Source organism: Papaver somniferum, chromosome 11 (assembly GCF_003573695.1).
Source record: "Papaver somniferum cultivar HN1 chromosome 11, ASM357369v1, whole genome shotgun sequence".
Taxonomy (NCBI): domain Eukaryota; kingdom Viridiplantae; phylum Streptophyta; class Magnoliopsida; order Ranunculales; family Papaveraceae; genus Papaver; species Papaver somniferum.
The window spans coordinates 92682133-92698688 of NC_039368.1; the positions used below are offsets into that span (position 1 = coordinate 92682133).

Below are 16556 nucleotides of genomic sequence, written 5' to 3' on the forward strand. Positions count from 1 at the left end.
TTTGGTTGATTATGAGATTGAAAAAAATGTAAGATTATAACTTCAGGGCATGACTTGACTTGTTAAAACATCAAAAAATCAGGTACAAAAATTGGACAAGGAAAAATTATAACCTTCCAACTCATGCCAAACTTCTTGCACAACATCAATACTTTCAAACACTTCCATTTCAATAGAATCAAGTGCGGAAAATTTTGACCAAAAATTTTAACCTCAAAATTCCTACTTGATCTTACTGCAGAATAACAACTCATTTTTTTGATGCTTACATTTCTGATTCAGTCATTGGCTTTTCCAACGTAAAAGGATACACTACAGAACCAAGAAGAACTCTTAAAACTTGGCAAGGAAAAGTATGACTTTTAACTAGGAGATATTTAAGCGGCTGCGGCCTCCTTAAGACGCTATGGACTAGTCAGGTCTAGTCTGGACATCGAGGTTATCAAAAATGGATAGGTGACATTACAATTACATTTACATCCACGTAGAAGAAAATATATATATATATATAGGAGGAAGAGCATTTGTATCGCCATCTATTACAAAAAAAATAATAATAATAAATAAATAAATAAATAAAAAACCTCAGATTGCATATATGGTCTTCATCTCGTTAACATCTTCATCAGATGCTGACAAGGACCATGACAGGGATCTACTTCCTAAAGATGACCTTCTCATGCTTCTACGATTGGATGCTTCACGCCGATGCCTCATCACCAGATAGCACATTATACCTAGTGTTGTTACCATGATTATTGATCCTATGACTGTCACTCCAATAGCTAACCACCTCTCTTTTTTCCCCACTACAATGAACGCTAGCGCTAAAAATGCAATTGAGATCAGTATGCAGGCTAACCACATTAGTTTATTGATGATTGACATCATCTTTTTCTTGGCTTCTCTCTCAATAACTACGACAGAAGTCTGCACCACCACGACCGCCAGGGATATAAAGAGAGCAAATGAGTCGAAAATAAAGAAAACCAAAAACGGCGCCTTTGAAGCGATTCTTGCTTGGCCGGTGTAGTGTCCCTTAGGAAGGTTGTCCGGATCATCCTCAAACTGGCCAGGGATTTGGAAGATGGCTGCAAAGGCCACAGTAGCGATAAGCACAGCAACCACTGTTGTGGAGTTGATTGCATTGTTTAGGCCATCCATATGCATTTTGTTGATTTGCTTACGAATCCCTTGCACACGTTTTCTGGTCTTCTTAGTGTGTTCAAGTTGGTAATGGACGTCGTGCTTTATGTCGCTAACGGTTTGCTTCAGCTCTCGAGCTGCACTTTTTTGTGGTGGATTGATAATGTCTTTAGCTCTTAAGACACCATATTCTTGTAGGATACCACTGATTTCTGTGTTACCACTTTTCTCGGCAGTGTCACGAGCTGTTTCTCCTACTCTGTTAACTGCTTTCTTATCAGTTTCCTCTTGCTCTAGTAGCATCTTTACAATCTGCAGAAAACAGTAGACAAGGGTTAACAATCTAAGCAAGGGTTTATTCATAACAAACTCTCATGTAAAGTTTCATTATCTATAACAGGCCACATATTTAACGAGTTTGTAAAACCATTTCCAATTTGATCCTATTTGTATATATTTCTTATGGTTGAATCAAGTCATTCTCAATCTAACTAGTATGATGAAATTACAAACTAAAATTCAAAACCAACAAGCAATAATACACAATCTCACTCCCTAAAAATGAAAATGGTAATCATTATACAGTAGTAAATGAGATTCAAATTACCTGAGCTCCACCTTTCCGGGTGGCTACATGTAAAGATGTGTTTCCTTTACCATCAACCATATTAATCAGACAAGGATTAGCTTTAATCAATTCTTCAACAATTTCAACATTCTTCTGTCCTTTAACTGCCATATGGAGTGCAGTTTGCCCTTTCTTATCATTCAATGTTACAATCCCAGGTTCTTCACTTACTAATGACTTCAAAACCTCTAAATGCCCATTCCTTGCAGCCGAGTGTAAAGCAGTTTTCTTATTGTTTTTCGTGATTTTAGCTAAATCTCCATCTACTTCTAACAGAAAATTCACTACTGAAAGACGTCCTTGTGTTGCTGCTGTATGTAAAGCTGTTGTGTTTGATGCATCTACTGTCATTGATAGTGTTGGGTGTGCTTTCCATAACACCTTCATTATCTCTGCAAATCACATACTGCAGAATTTTAGAGAAAGTAGATCAAAGCTCTTGTGCATCCTCATTTACAAACAAAAGAAGAAGAAGTAGAGAGTTACCTAAATCTCCTTGTTTAGCAGCAATATGAAAAGCATCATAACCATTTCTAGCTTTAAGTCCAGCTGAGTTAAAATCGTAATACTTGATCATTTCTTCAACAAGAGCAACATCACCATATTCAGCTGCAACATAAAGAGCTGTTTCACCGGATTGATTTTGTTTACATAATAATTCTCTCAATTCATCACCTTCTGTTTTACTTAAAATTTCTTTAATCTCATCTAAATTTCCACATCTTACTGCTGAATGTAAAGGTGTATCATCACGTTTCCCTGTTAATTGTTTCTTCATCTTCTTAATAATTGGTTCTTCTTTCATAGTTTCCTCCATTGATCAAAAAAAACCAGAAAACTCTTTGGTCTCTCTCTGCTAAGAAAATTCTATTTCCTTAGACCAAAATCAGTACTTGTACTTCCATGAAATTCCATAACCAAACACGTGAATAGCCTTGGGTTTTGCTTCCTTCTTCTCTCTTTCTGTTCTGACAAATTCCTGCAACTTAAATCAATGTCCGTCTTCCTGTTACAAAAAATAGAAAACTCTGCTTAAGCAAATATATACCCATTTGAATTATTTATTTATTTTTGAAGCACCCATTTGAATTATTTTCATCACTACCACCGTTAACAGAGTTAAATTAAATGAAAAAAAAAAAAACAGGAGTAATGATCAATAATTTACCTTGGGTATGAAGAACTGAGTTGTTCTGTCTGTTCACTGCTCCTTTAAAACCCCAAAGAAAAAACTTACAGAAACTAAAATTGAAGCTCAGAAACAAAGTGGATTTCTAAAAAGTATACCAGAAAGAATCTAACTTTCTCTAAATAATCATTCAAGAAAAAGAAGAAACAGAAATATACTTGTGTATAAAAAAGTGTAAAAGAGCTATCTTTTATGAATCTCTATATTATTAGCTACTAGTTAGTTCAGAATCAATCAACGAGTGAAAAATCTTTTTAGAAAAAAAGATAAAGAAGCTAATGAAAATGAAACAAAGTGGGAGTGAATAAAAGCATTACACGGTTTTGATTGTGTTATTGCGATTACAGCCGAGGTTTTTATTTCTTCCTCTCCTGAAATGAAATTAATTTTAATGGTGGCTTTTGTTTTGGTGTGATAGATAGATAAGTGGGTCCCACTGAATATGATCTGAACCGTGTAAATTTTGTAATGGTGGGGACACCTTGGTTGACTGTGAACAAGTGCGATGACGCTGGTGGTGATGAGTCTGATGACATTGATAATTTGGGGTTTTGGTAAGTAGGAAAAATAAATTCATTGTTGGAGAGGAGGGGACCTACGTTGACTGGATGTGAATAAATGCAGGGTCAGGCTCAGGCAGGCATATTAACGGAACTAACTGGAGTAGTCACCATTCTCCTCAGAAAGATTGGACGGATGTGATCACGTGTCTATGTGCGTAATGTACTGAAATCTAAACTGTAGGGAAACCGACTAAACTACCAGTCCAGCTATTGTTCGAACCGCAACAATATTAGAGATAAGACTGACTGTTTTCACCACGTTATGCAACTTGTAAGAAATGAAAGACCGTATGTCAGTCTGGTATCCTGAATCAGTATTATAGGATTATTTAGTATAAAGTAAGTGGTGCACGCACCAGAGCAAACATAATATATATCAGAGCAAGTGTGTGTTTTTGTCGTTGAGCAATGCTGTCCCGCACCATTTTGCGGGTAGCTATTCCGCTCAAGCGGCTTCTTTACCGTTAGATCACGCTAAAACCCAAATCTAACAGCCTTGAACTCTTTAGGGAAAATGGTGGGTCTTTTTCTGAAAATGGTGGGTCCTTTCCTGAATTTAAATCTAACCGTTAATTTAAACATCTAACGGTAAAGAAGCCCGCTTGAGCGGGATAGCTACCCGCAAAACGGTGCGGGATAGCATCTGTCTTTGTCGTTACCACTGAATTATTTCATTTCAACTTTCAACGCCACAAAACAAGTACGTATGTAAGGGACGCTTTTATTTTTACCGATTCAAGGTATGACAATGTCAATAATAGGATAGAGCAATGTAGTTAACCTCGGCCAAGATCTCATTGAAATTCCCAGTTTCAGATCTGGAGCCAAACAATTCACTCAATTTTGGGGTTTTGTGATGTGTCCGAGAAGCTCGTCGAAGATGATCGAAATTAAGGCGAGACTAGTTACCAGAATTATTAGAAAGTACTTTTAGAGCACTGCTCGGTCGAACTCGCAAGCGTTGCTATCTCAAGCTTGTTTGTCAAGTTTAGTTGCCAAAACTATAAGTCTGGATTTCTAGTCTACTTATAGCTATGTCTCGGATTAAGATAGAATGTGTAGTTGAGCTTTAGACTTCACGGCGTTCATCGATTGAAGACGAAGAACTACTAAGGGGAGCTAGTAGAACTTCATCAACAAAAGGTATGTGGGGACTTGAACTCATCTATCACTCAGAAGTTTATTTCTATTCTATCTCTTATTGAGACAAAAGTCGTATAGCTATATAGACTTTATTTTATACACATTTGATATTTCGAGCTGAGTTTAACTCGCTTACATATTTCTCGAAATATGTGTTGGTAAGTTTTCGCTTTAACCAAGTTCATTTTTATTCTTGACGAAAGTCAAAAGATGATCATGTGAAAATCGCCAGGTAACATCTTACATGATTTGTGTGAGACAGTCATTTGATATAGACTCAGAATGTTTCGTATTAATCTATTGATCACTTGAAAATTGCTTTGAAGCTAATAGTTTGTGTGAGACAGCTATTCCTGTCTTCTAAGAATGTTTCAATTATTAACATGGAGTTTAAAACGATTAACCATTGATTCGATATAGACAGTATGCATAGTTGTATGCTAACAGTTGCAAGTTATTCCAAGTTCGGGAACCATAGTGTGCATACCCGTATGCGTACTGGTTTGATAGTTGAAGTCCGGGAACTTAGTATGCATACCCGTATGCGTACCGGCTTAACTGTTCAAATCCGGGAATTCAACTGAGGTTGATCATGTACGACGGTATGCGTACCTGTTCGCATACTGGCGAATTACCAAGTTCAGAACTCTAAGTATGCGTACCTGTTTGCATACTTGAGTGAGTTAAGTTCTAAAATCGGTTTGTTCATGAACAAATACATTTATATAATAAGGAATGCAATCTTTTGAAAACCGTGGGTATAATGTTCATGAATTTATTCATGTGAATCAAAATCGATTTTGCTTCAATTGTGTCATGCGTACTTCTATGAAAATATAAACAATTGAACAACTCCATAACTAGTTTCACTTGAGTCATTTGAACTAGTTGTGATTAAGATGAACAAGGTTGATATGAAACTGTTCATATGGCTAACTTTGGTTAACTATTGTTGAGCCAACCATGTGAACACGTTTGGGTACGGTTACTCATACCTAAATGAAGTCACATTTCATTTGTGTATAACAAGCTAAGTTCGATCTAACGGTTGAGAGATATTAGCTTGACTTTAATCAGGTTTTCATCTAACGGTGAATATTGAATGCTTTGTTGCCAAGGTAGCATTGATTGCAAACCCTGATTTAAAGACTATATAAGGGAGAACTCTAAAAACTGCAAAACCTAATCCTCGCACCTCCTGTGTGATAGTAGTTGCGACTAGAGTCGATTCTCCTTTAACCTAGGTTTTTCCTAAAACTATTATAGGTTAACGACTTAAAGACTTCATTGGGATTCTGAAACCAGACCCAACTATTTTCTCTATAGTTGTGTGTTCCGATCTTACTTTGTTCTATCGTATCGATTACTATCTTCTCTAAGATTTTCTCGAGATTTAATCTCCGATAGGTAAGATAAAAAGTAGTCACAACACATCGTTTGTGATTCCATAATATCTTGTTTCGCTACCATACGATTAAGATTATTATTAGGTGTTTGATATTACTAAGCTATTCTTCGGGAATATAAGTCCAGTGTATCAATTGGTTCATGTTCAGCTTGATTTATCAAAATACGGAACAAAAACTAGTAGGTATTTATATGGGAGACAGATTTATCTATTCAATAGACTTTTCTGTGTGAGACAGATTTGTTTATCAAGTCTTCGACTTTGGGTCGTAGCAACTCTTAGTTATGGGTGAGATCAGCTAAGGGAATCAAGTGCACAGAATCCGGCATGGTTCAAGAGGCGTTAAGAACGCGACTGTACCTAAATCAGTGTAAGATTGTTTAGGGCTCAACTACATTCCAGTCCGAAGTTAACTTGTAGTAAGCTAGAGTCTGTAGCGGCTTAATACAGTGTGGTGTTCAAATCTGGACTAGATCCCGAGGTTTTTCTGCATTTGAGGTTTCCTCGTTAACAAAATTTCTGGTGTCTGTGTTATTTCTTTTCCGCATTATATTTTCCATATATTGAAATATCACTGGTTGGCGTAGTTCAATCAATTAGATAATCCAACCTTTGGTTGTTGATATAAATTGATTGCCACTTGAGTATTGGTCTTTGGTACCGTTCAAGTTGTTTCTCATAATAATCAGGTTCACGAATTTCTATCTGTTTGATTTGCTGATTACATTGAGAAATAAGGATATAACTCTTGGATGTATTTTCCTTGATTGAGTCTGACTGTCTAGTTGATTCTCTTCGAAGTATATTGGAGTTAGGGCAGTTCCTATGCAATGAACAATTTTTTTTTTGTTGAGCCACGTGGATGAACATTTGATGGGGAGAGTTCTTAATTGAACTTGTGCTTAATTTTCAAATCTTTGTGGGGAGTGCGGTTGTGTAATATTGTAGGAGTTTTCTTGTATCTTTATAAATTCCTTAACGAATACACTAAGTTTCGACAATGTGAAATCATCGAAACAAAATTGATATGTTCTCTTTTCAGTCATGAAGTATCTATGAGAATTTCATTATGATCCCGCTAGCTTTCGTACCTTTGCCAATTTATATTGACAAAAAGGGGGAGAATTATTGTGTAGTTCACACTACAAATACATATGGTTTACGGATCATTATGTAAAGGGGAGTGGTTTTCATTGTGAGATGAAGTATTGACTAAGGGGGAGTGATACATATCACCGTAGTATTATTGTCAAAGTTGTGATACAATTGAACTTTGATGCTGTGTAATAATACTATGACCCTGTATAATAATAAGAAAACAATCTTGTGGAATTATTGTTATGGCTACGGATCTTCAACAACTATGATGCTGAGTTGAACAAGTTCAGAATCACTGGAGTGCTTGGAAGTGACAAATATTTCGAGTAATGTTGAAGAACCAAGGAAATCAAGCATTTGGATGAGAAGCTACAAAGTTTATTTATTTTGTAATCCATATGTATTAATAGTTTTATCACTAAAATTGACAAAGGGGGAGATTGTTAAAGCACAGCTCGGTCGAACTCGCAAGCGTTGCTATCTCAAGCTTGTTTGTCAAGTTTAGTTGCCAAAACTATAAGTATTGATTCTAGTCTACTTATAGTTATGTCTCGGATTAGGATAGAATGTGTAGTTGAGCTTTAGACTTCACGACGTTCATCGACTGAAGACGAAGAACTGCTAAGGGGAACTTGTGGAACTTCATCAACAAAAGGTATGTGGAAACTTGAACTCATCTATCACTGGGAAGTCTATTTCTATTCTATCTCCTATTGAGACAAAAGTCATATAGCTATATAGACTTTATTTTATACACATTTGATATTTCGAGCTGAGTTTAACTCGCTTATAATTTCTCGAAATATGTGTTGGTAGTCATTCGCTTTAACCAAGTTCATCTTTATTCTTGACGAAAGTCAAAAAATGATCATGCGAAAATCGCCTGGTAACATCTTACATGATTTGTGTGAGACAGTCGTTTGATGTAGACTCGGAATGTTTCATATTGATCTATTGATCACTTGAAAATTGCTTTGAAGCTAATAGTTTGTGGGAGACAGCTATTCCCGCCTTCTAAGAATGTTTCAATGATTAACTTGGAATTTATAACGATTAACCATTTATTGGATATAGCACAGTATGCATACTTGTATGCTAATTGTTGCAAGTTATTCCAAGTCCGGGAACTATAGTATGCATACCCGTATGCGTACTGGTTTGATAGTTGAAGTCCGGGAACTTAGTATGCATACCCGTATGCGTACCAGCTTAATAGTTCAAGTCTGGGAATTCAAATGAGGTTGGTCATGTACGACGGTATGCGCACCCGTTCGCATACTGGCAAACCCAGACCAAGTCCAAAACTCTAAGTATGCGTACCCGTTTACATACTTGAGTGGATTAAGTTCTAAAATCGGTTTGTTCATGAACAAATACATTTATATAATAAGGAATGAAATATTTTGCGAACTGTTGCTATAATGTTCATGAATTGATTTCATATGAATCAAAATCGATTTTTTTTCTTCAATTGTGTCGATTTAATCTCCGATATGTAAGATTTGATTTTTCTATCGTATTGAGTATTATCTTCTATAAGAATTGCTCGAGATTTAATCTCCGATAGGTAAGATAAAAATTAGTCACAAACATCTTCGTCTCATCGTTTGTGATTCCATAATATCTTGTTTCACTATCATACGATTAAGATTATTGTGAGGTGATTAATATTACTAGGCTGTTCTTCGGTAATATAAGTCTGGTGTATCAATTGGTTCCTGTTCACCTTGATTTATTAAAAGACGGAACAAAAAATCTTAGGTATTTCTGTGGGAAACAAATTTATCTATTCAATAGACTTTTCTGTGTGAGACAATTTGTTTATCAAGTCTTCGACTTTGAGTCGTAGCAACTCTTAGTTGTGGGTGAGATCAATTAAGGGAATCAAGTGCGCAGAATCGGGCATGGTTCAAGAGGCGTAAGGAACACGACTGTACCTTAATCAGTGTGAGATTGGTTAGGGCTCAACTACATTCCAGTCCGAAGTTAACTTGTAGTAGGCTAGAGTCTATAGCGGTTTAATACAATGTGGTGTTCAAATCTGGACTAGGTCCCGAGGTTTTTCTGCATTTACGGTTTCCTCGTTAACAAAATTTCTGGTGTATCTGTTATTTCTTTTCTGCATTATATTTCTATACAATTGAAATATCACAGGTTGTGCGTAGTTCAATCAATTAGATAATCCAACCTTTGGTTGTTGATATAAATTGATTGACACTTGAATATTGGTCTTTGGTACCATTCAAGTTGTTTCTCATAATAATCAGGTTCACGGATTTCTATCTGTTTGATTTGTTGATTACACCGAGAAACAAAGATATAACTCTTGGATGTATTTTCCTTGATTGAGTCTGACTGTCTAGTTGATTCTCTTGGAGGTATATCAGAGTTAGTCCATACAGATTGCCTAAACGAAATATTGGATATGGTTGTTAGACCCAAACTTTTCAATTGGTATCAGAGTAGGCAAACACGTTAAGACCTCATAAGTCTGTGTTTGTAGCAATCTGATTGTTATGGAAGAGTCTATCTCTGATAACGTATCAGTTAAAAAATTACCAGATGTATTTCAAAGCTTGGTACCTAAGATAACTTTCATATCTAAGTCAATATCTAAACATTCTCTTGATGTGGAACCCGTTGATTAGGAAACACGCCTAGAAGAATAGTTGGATGAACTTTCTGACGAAGGTGATTCAAATATTGAGAGAGATGTTGATGAGGAAGTCTCAGAGTATGTTAAGGTTTTGAATTCGTTGGAAAAGAATAAGATGAGAACTTCTCATGTCACACCTCTTCTGACTCCTCTCTGTCGAGAAAACAAGAAATTGAAAAGGATTTACGGAGGTATTTGTGTTTTGAATCGCTCTTGTGAATCGATCCTCAAAGATTCTGAGGAAAACCTGAAGTCACTTGAATGTGATAATGTTTATCAAAAATATTTCTTGTTGGAAGAGAAACTTGCAAAAACTGAAGCAAGGATTAACTCTCAGCAAGCAAGTTTTGATGACAGAGAAAGCGCTTATCTCGCTCGAGAAAATGGCTTGAGGCTGATTTAGCTGCTGCTCTTGATAAAATCAAGATGTTGGAAGATGACTTGAAAAAGTTCGATACTAGTTCAAACAAATTAACCACTATGCTAGGAGCAAGTAAAAATCATCGTGATACATGAGGTTTCGGCTATAATGGAATATATGCTCCAAATACTAGCAAAGAGGTAAAATTTGTCAAGGCTAGTGATTCTTCTCAACAAAAGGTTTCCATTGATGGCAAAAGTGAAATTCCTTCATCGGCAGTTAAGGTTCGAAAGAGCAAAGTATATCTACCTCCAAAAACAGCACATACGAATCCGCGTAAGAACATTCCTTATATTTGTCATTATTGTGGAAACAAAGGTCACCTGGAAAGGAGATGTCATTTTCGTATAAGAAATGAGAAACTTCATGATGTTCTTGTTTGGGAATCACAAGAAGTTGTGAAACCAAGATCTTATGTTAAGGCTAATCTCCTTACCACTAGAGGTTGTAACTATCCAACCTTTAGGCAAAGGGATTAGTGTTGTGATAAACCTAGATTTGCCTATAAATGTCATACGAATCCTTTTCACAATCGTAATGGTTATCAATGGGATAAATTCGTGAAGACGAAGTAAAGATCCGATGGTCCCAATTGGAGAAAGACTAACTTGCAAAAGAATAATCAATCCAATCCTCTTCCGAGAAATTTAGAAGAGAGTAAAGGGAAGAAGGTCCCAGTCGTTCCTAAATACATACAAAAGTGGATACCAAAGCAAATCAATGATGCTTTGAGTGTGAAAAAGAATGATCTCCCAGAAAATTCCATGAATGTGGAGAAGGAAGTATCCATAATGTTGGAACTTAAAAAATTCTTTGGGAAGATGGATTTGGATGTGAAAGGTTCTAAAAGAGATATCTTTCATGATAATCCAAAAGTGAAACAGAATAGCCAAAGACTATAGATGGTGAAAAATCCGTAGTTGTGGAAAAGTCTGTTTCAGTCACTTGTGGTGAGTAAGACATTGTTCACCTCAACACGACTTGATTATGTTGTAAGCGAATCCTCACCAAGGAATGCCCTGCTATATATACGGTGAGGGAAGCACGAGAATTGAGGCACACATATTGTGTTAGGTAAGATATTGAATTTTTGATAAAGTTGTAAGATTCACGATTGGATTCTTCTAAAAGGTATATATATAAACTTGAGCAAGATTTATGTTTTTATTATTTGCTTAAAGCGCTTATCATGATCCATGTACCTTGTGTATCGTTCATGTGTACCTAACTTGATTTGTGTTTAAGGTTCTTAAATGTTCAGCTTCGAAAAAAGTAGTTCGGGATGTTTGGCCTTCATGGTACACATACCACGTATGCATACCATCTTTTAAAATAAAAATCCAGGGACTTTAGTTCGCATACCAGTTTGCAAACTGCTCCAGGTTACGAAATTCCGTTTGCAAACTTTTTCTGTCATTTGTATTCGATAAAAAGCTTGTTTTGGTCGCAACTTCTTCGTCCGAATTCGAAATGACCTCATTCTTTTTTCATTCTTTTCTTTTTTGAATTATATTTAAAATGGTGATGAGAAACCCTGGACTTGGATAAGTTAAGATTGGTATCTGTCTCGTATCTTGTTTTTGAGTGTTTTGCTCCGTTTCGTCGCACTTGTTCTTCTTCTATTGGACTTGGGCATTTGGATTCTTGGAGTTATTCTCTTCTAAGCTCATTTTTATCTTTTACAAGAATGATTTTGGTGAATCACAAAGAAGGAAGTTCAAGAATGGGCAGTAGTACGCATTGCTATGAGATTCTTGAATGTTCACAATCATCTTATGTGAACTATGATGCATGGTCTTTAATGACTTTGTATGTTCTTCTTTGTTAAGAAAATATTTTTATACGCCTTTGGTAGATATTCTTGGTGTAAATCCGTGCGAAAAATATTGATTCTACCCTCTAAGGACAAATCATCTTGTATGTGCATTACGAGTTTGTCTTGATGTCTAGGAAACTTCTTATGAAAATTTATTCTTGTGTTTTAAGAAAGATAATTAGGGTTTGGAATAACATATATTGTGGTTATACATAGATATTGCCAACGATTTTCATACTGCAATGTTTTTAGATTTATTTATTTAAATTCTAAAGTTTATTTGGAAGACGATTTTGCAGTATTAATCTTTATTGGTTTTGTATATTGCAAATAATGTTATGGGATATGCGTGTTTACGTCCGTGAACTATGATTGTCTCATATATGTCAAAAGTCAAGTCTATTGTGTCATTATGCAAATATTTATGGAAAATATAATGAACTTTTGAATTGCAAAGATTAAGTATATGGTATCATTATGCAAATATTGATGAAAAATAGAATAAATCTTTGAATATTCCGCAGTATTGATCTTTCCTTGATCCACTTATATGTGACAGTATTGTATGGCTCCGTAAGTTCTCTTATGTTGAGCATTTCCGATTAAATTAATCATTGAGGTTCCTTTGTGGTTAATTTAATTGAGTTTTCTGGATACAAATTCATGTTTCATGTAAGTTTTTAATGTCCAAAGAAATCCTTCTTTTCTTGCAAAAGTAAGGTCCCTCTTGTTGTTCTTTCGGGAATGACATTTGATGGGGAGAGTTCTTAATTGAACTTGTGCTTAATTTTCAAATCTTTGTGGGGAGTGCGGTTGTGTAATATTGTAGGAGTTTTCTTGTATCTTTATAAATTCCTTAACGAATACACTAAGTTTCGACAATGTGAAATCATCGAAACAAAATTGATATGTTCTCTTTTCAGTCATGAAGTATCTATGAGAATTTCATTATGATCCCGCTAGCTTTCGTACCTTTGCCAATTTATATTGACAAAAAGGGGGAGAATTATTGTGTAGTTCACACTACAAATACATATGGTTTACGGATCATTATGTAAGGGGGAGTGGTTTTCATTGTGAGATGAAGTATTGACTAAGGGAGAGTGATACATATCACCGTAGTATTATTGTCAAAGTTGTGATACAATTGAACTTTGATGTTGTGTAATAATACTATGACCCTGTATAATAATAAGAAAACAATCTTGTGGAATTATTGTTATGGCTACGGATCTTCAACAACTATGATGCTGAGTTGAACAAGTTCAGAATCACTGGAGTGCTTGGAAGTGACAAATATTTCGAGTAATGTTGAAGAACCAAGGAAATCAAGCATTTGGATGAGAAGCTACAAAGTTTATTTATTTTGTAATCCATATGTATTGATAGTTTTATCACTAAAATTGACAAAGGGGGAGATTGTTAAAGCACAGCTCGGTCGAACTCGCAAGCGTTGCTATCTCAAGCTTGTTTGTCAAGTTTAGTTGCCAAAACTATAAGTATTGATTCTAGTCTACTTATAGTTATGTCTCGGATTAGGATAGAATGTGTAGTTGAGCTTTAGACTTCACGACGTTCATCGACTGAAGACGAAGAACTGCTAAGGGGAACTTGTGGAACTTCATCAACAAAAGGTATGTGGAAACTTGAACTCATCTATCACTGGGAAGTCTATTTCTATTCTATCTCCTATTGAGACAAAAGTCATATAGCTATATAGACTTTATTTTATACACATTTGATATTTCGAGCTGAGTTTAACTCGCTTATAAATTTCTCGAAATATGTGTTGGTAGTCATTCGCTTTAACCAAGTTCATCTTTATTCTTGACGAAAGTCAAAAAATGATCATGCGAAAATCGCCTGGTAACATCTTACATGATTTGTGTGAGACAGTCGTTTGATGTAGACTCGGAATGTTTCATATTGATCTATTGATCACTTGAAAATTGCTTTGAAGCTAATAGTTTGTGGGAGACAGCTATTCCCGCCTTCTAAGAATGTTTCAATGATTAACTTGGAATTTATAACGATTAACCATTTATTGGATATAGCACAGTATGCATACTTGATGGTCCCAATTGGAGAAAGACTAACTTGCAAAAGAATAATCAATCCAATCCTCTTCCGAGAAATTTAGAAGAGAGTAAAGGGAAGAAGGTCCCAGTCGTTCCTAAATACATACAAAAGTGGATACCAAAGCAAATCAATGATGCTTTGAGTGTGAAAAAGAATGATCTCCCAGAAAATTCCATGAATGTGGAGAAGGAAGTATCCATAATGTTGGAACTTAAAAAATTCTTTGGGAAGATGGATTTGGATGTGAAAGGTTCTAAAAGAGATATCTTTCATGATAATCCAAAAGTGAAACAGAATAGCCAAAGACTATAGATGGTGAAAAATCCGTAGTTGTGGAAAAGTCTGTTTCAGTCACTTGTGGTGAGTAAGACATTGTTCACCTCAACACGACTTGATTATGTTGTAAGCGAATCCTCACCAAGGAATGCCCTGCTATATATACGGTGAGGGAAGCACGAGAATTGAGGCACACATATTGTGTTAGGTAAGATATTGAATTTTTGATAAAGTTGTAAGATTCACGATTGGATTCTTCTAAAAGGTATATATATAAACTTGAGCAAGATTTATGTTTTTATTATTTGCTTAAAGCGCTTATCATGATCCATGTACCTTGTGTATCGTTCATGTCTACCTAACTTGATTTGTGTTTAAGGTTCTTAAATGTTCGGCTTCGAAAAAAGTAGTTCGGGATATTTGGCCTTCATGGTACACATACCACGTATGCATACCATCTTTTAAAATAAAAATCCAGGGACTTTAGTTCGCATACCAGTTTGCAAACTGCTCCAGGTTACGAAATTCCGTTTGCAAACTTTTTCTGTCATTTGTATTCGATAAAAAGCTTGTTTTGGTCGCAACTTCTTCGTCCGAATTCGAAATGACCTCATTCTTTTTTCATTCTTTTCTTTTTTGAATTATATTTAAAATGGTGATGAGAAACCCTGGACTTGGATAAGTTAAGATTGGTATCTGTCTCGTATCTTGTTTTTGAGTGTTTTGCTCCGTTTCGTCGCACTTGTTCTTCTTCTATTGGACTTGGGCATTTGGATTCTTGGAGTTATTCTCTTCTAAGCTCATTTTTATCTTTTACAAGAATGATTTTGGTGAATCACAAAGAAGGAAGTTCAAGAATGGGCAGTAGTACGCATTGCTATGAGATTCTTGAATGTTCACAATCATCTTATGTGAACTATGATGCATGGTCTTTAATGACTTTGTATGTTCTTCTTTGTTAAGAAAATATTTTTATACGCCTTTGGTAGATATTCTTGGTGTAAATCCGTGCGAAAAATATTGATTCTACCCTCTAAGGACAAATCATCTTGTATGTGCATTACGAGTTTGTCTTGATGTCTAGGAAACTTCTTATGAAAATTTATTCTTGTGTTTTAAGAAAGATAATTAGGGTTTGGAATAACATATAGTGTGGTTATACATAGATATTGCCAACGATTTTCATACTGCAATGTTTTTAGATTTATTTATTTAAATTCTAAAGTTTATTTGGAAGACGATTTTGCAGTATTAATCTTTATTGGTTTTGTATATTGCAAATAATGTTATGGGATATGCGTGTTTACGTCCGTGAACTATGATTGTCTCATATATGTCAAAAGTCAAGTCTATTGTGTCATTATGCAAATATTGATGGAAAATATAATGAACTTTTGAATTGCAAAGATTAAGTATATGGTATCATTATGCAAATATTGATGAAAAATAGAATGAATCTTTGAATATTCCGCAGTATTGATCTTTCCTTGATCCACTTATATGTGACAGTATTGTATGGCTCCGTAAGTTCTCTTATGTTGAGCATTTCCGATTAAATTAATCATTGAGGTTCCTTTGTGGTTAATTTAATTGAGTTTTCTGGATACAAATTCATGTTTCATGTAATTTTTTAATGTCCAAAGAAATCCTTCTTTTCTTGCAAAAGTAAGGTCCCTCTTGTTGTTCTTTCGGGAATGACATTTGATGGGGAGAGTTCTTAATTGAACTTGTGCTTAATTTTCAAATCTTTGTGGGGAGTGCGGTTGTGTAATATTGTAGGAGTTTTCTTGTATCTTTATAAATTCCTTAACGAATACACTAAGTTTCGACAATGTGAAATCATCGAAACAAAATTGATATGTTCTCTTTTCAGTCATGAAGTATCTATGAGAATTTCATTATGATCCCGCTAGCTTTCGTACCTTTGCCAATTTATATTGACAAAAAGGGGGAGAATTATTGTGTAGTTCACACTACAAATACATATGGTTTACGGATCATTATGTAAGGGGGAGTGGTTTTCATTGTGAGATGAAGTATTGACTAAGGGAGAGTGATACATATCACCGTAGTATTATTGTCAAAGTTGTGATACAATTGAACTTTGATGTTGTGTAATAATACTATGACCCT

The 16556-nt window shown here is 35.2% G+C and overlaps 1 protein-coding gene across 1 annotated transcript; it reads right to left on the reverse strand.

The window, feature by feature from the left end:
• Nucleotides 1-479: 479 nt before the first annotated feature.
• Nucleotides 480-3320, reverse strand: LOC113322128 (ankyrin repeat-containing protein At5g02620-like). Its single transcript, XM_026570151.1, has 4 exons — nucleotides 2943-3320; nucleotides 2261-2780; nucleotides 1754-2166; nucleotides 480-1458 (listed from the first exon to the last, which is right to left on the reverse strand). The coding sequence occupies exons 2-4, from the start codon at nucleotides 2589-2591 to the stop codon at nucleotides 586-588; spliced, it is 1617 nt and encodes a 538-aa protein (XP_026425936.1). The 5' UTR covers nucleotides 2592-2780; nucleotides 2943-3320; the 3' UTR covers nucleotides 480-585.
• Nucleotides 3321-16556: the final 13236 nt, after the last annotated feature.

Coding starts and splice junctions, on each gene's coding strand:
- LOC113322128 (XM_026570151.1), bottom strand. CDS start 2,591: ATGGAGGAAACTATGAAAGAAGAACCAATTATTAAGAAGATGAAGAAA. Junction 2,167..2,260: donor TGCTAAACAAGGAGATTTAG/GTAACTCTCTAC, acceptor TGTGATTTGCAG/AGATAATGAAGGTGTTATGG. Junction 1,459..1,753: donor CCCGGAAAGGTGGAGCTCAG/GTAATTTGAATC, acceptor TGTTTTCTGCAG/ATTGTAAAGATGCTACTAGA.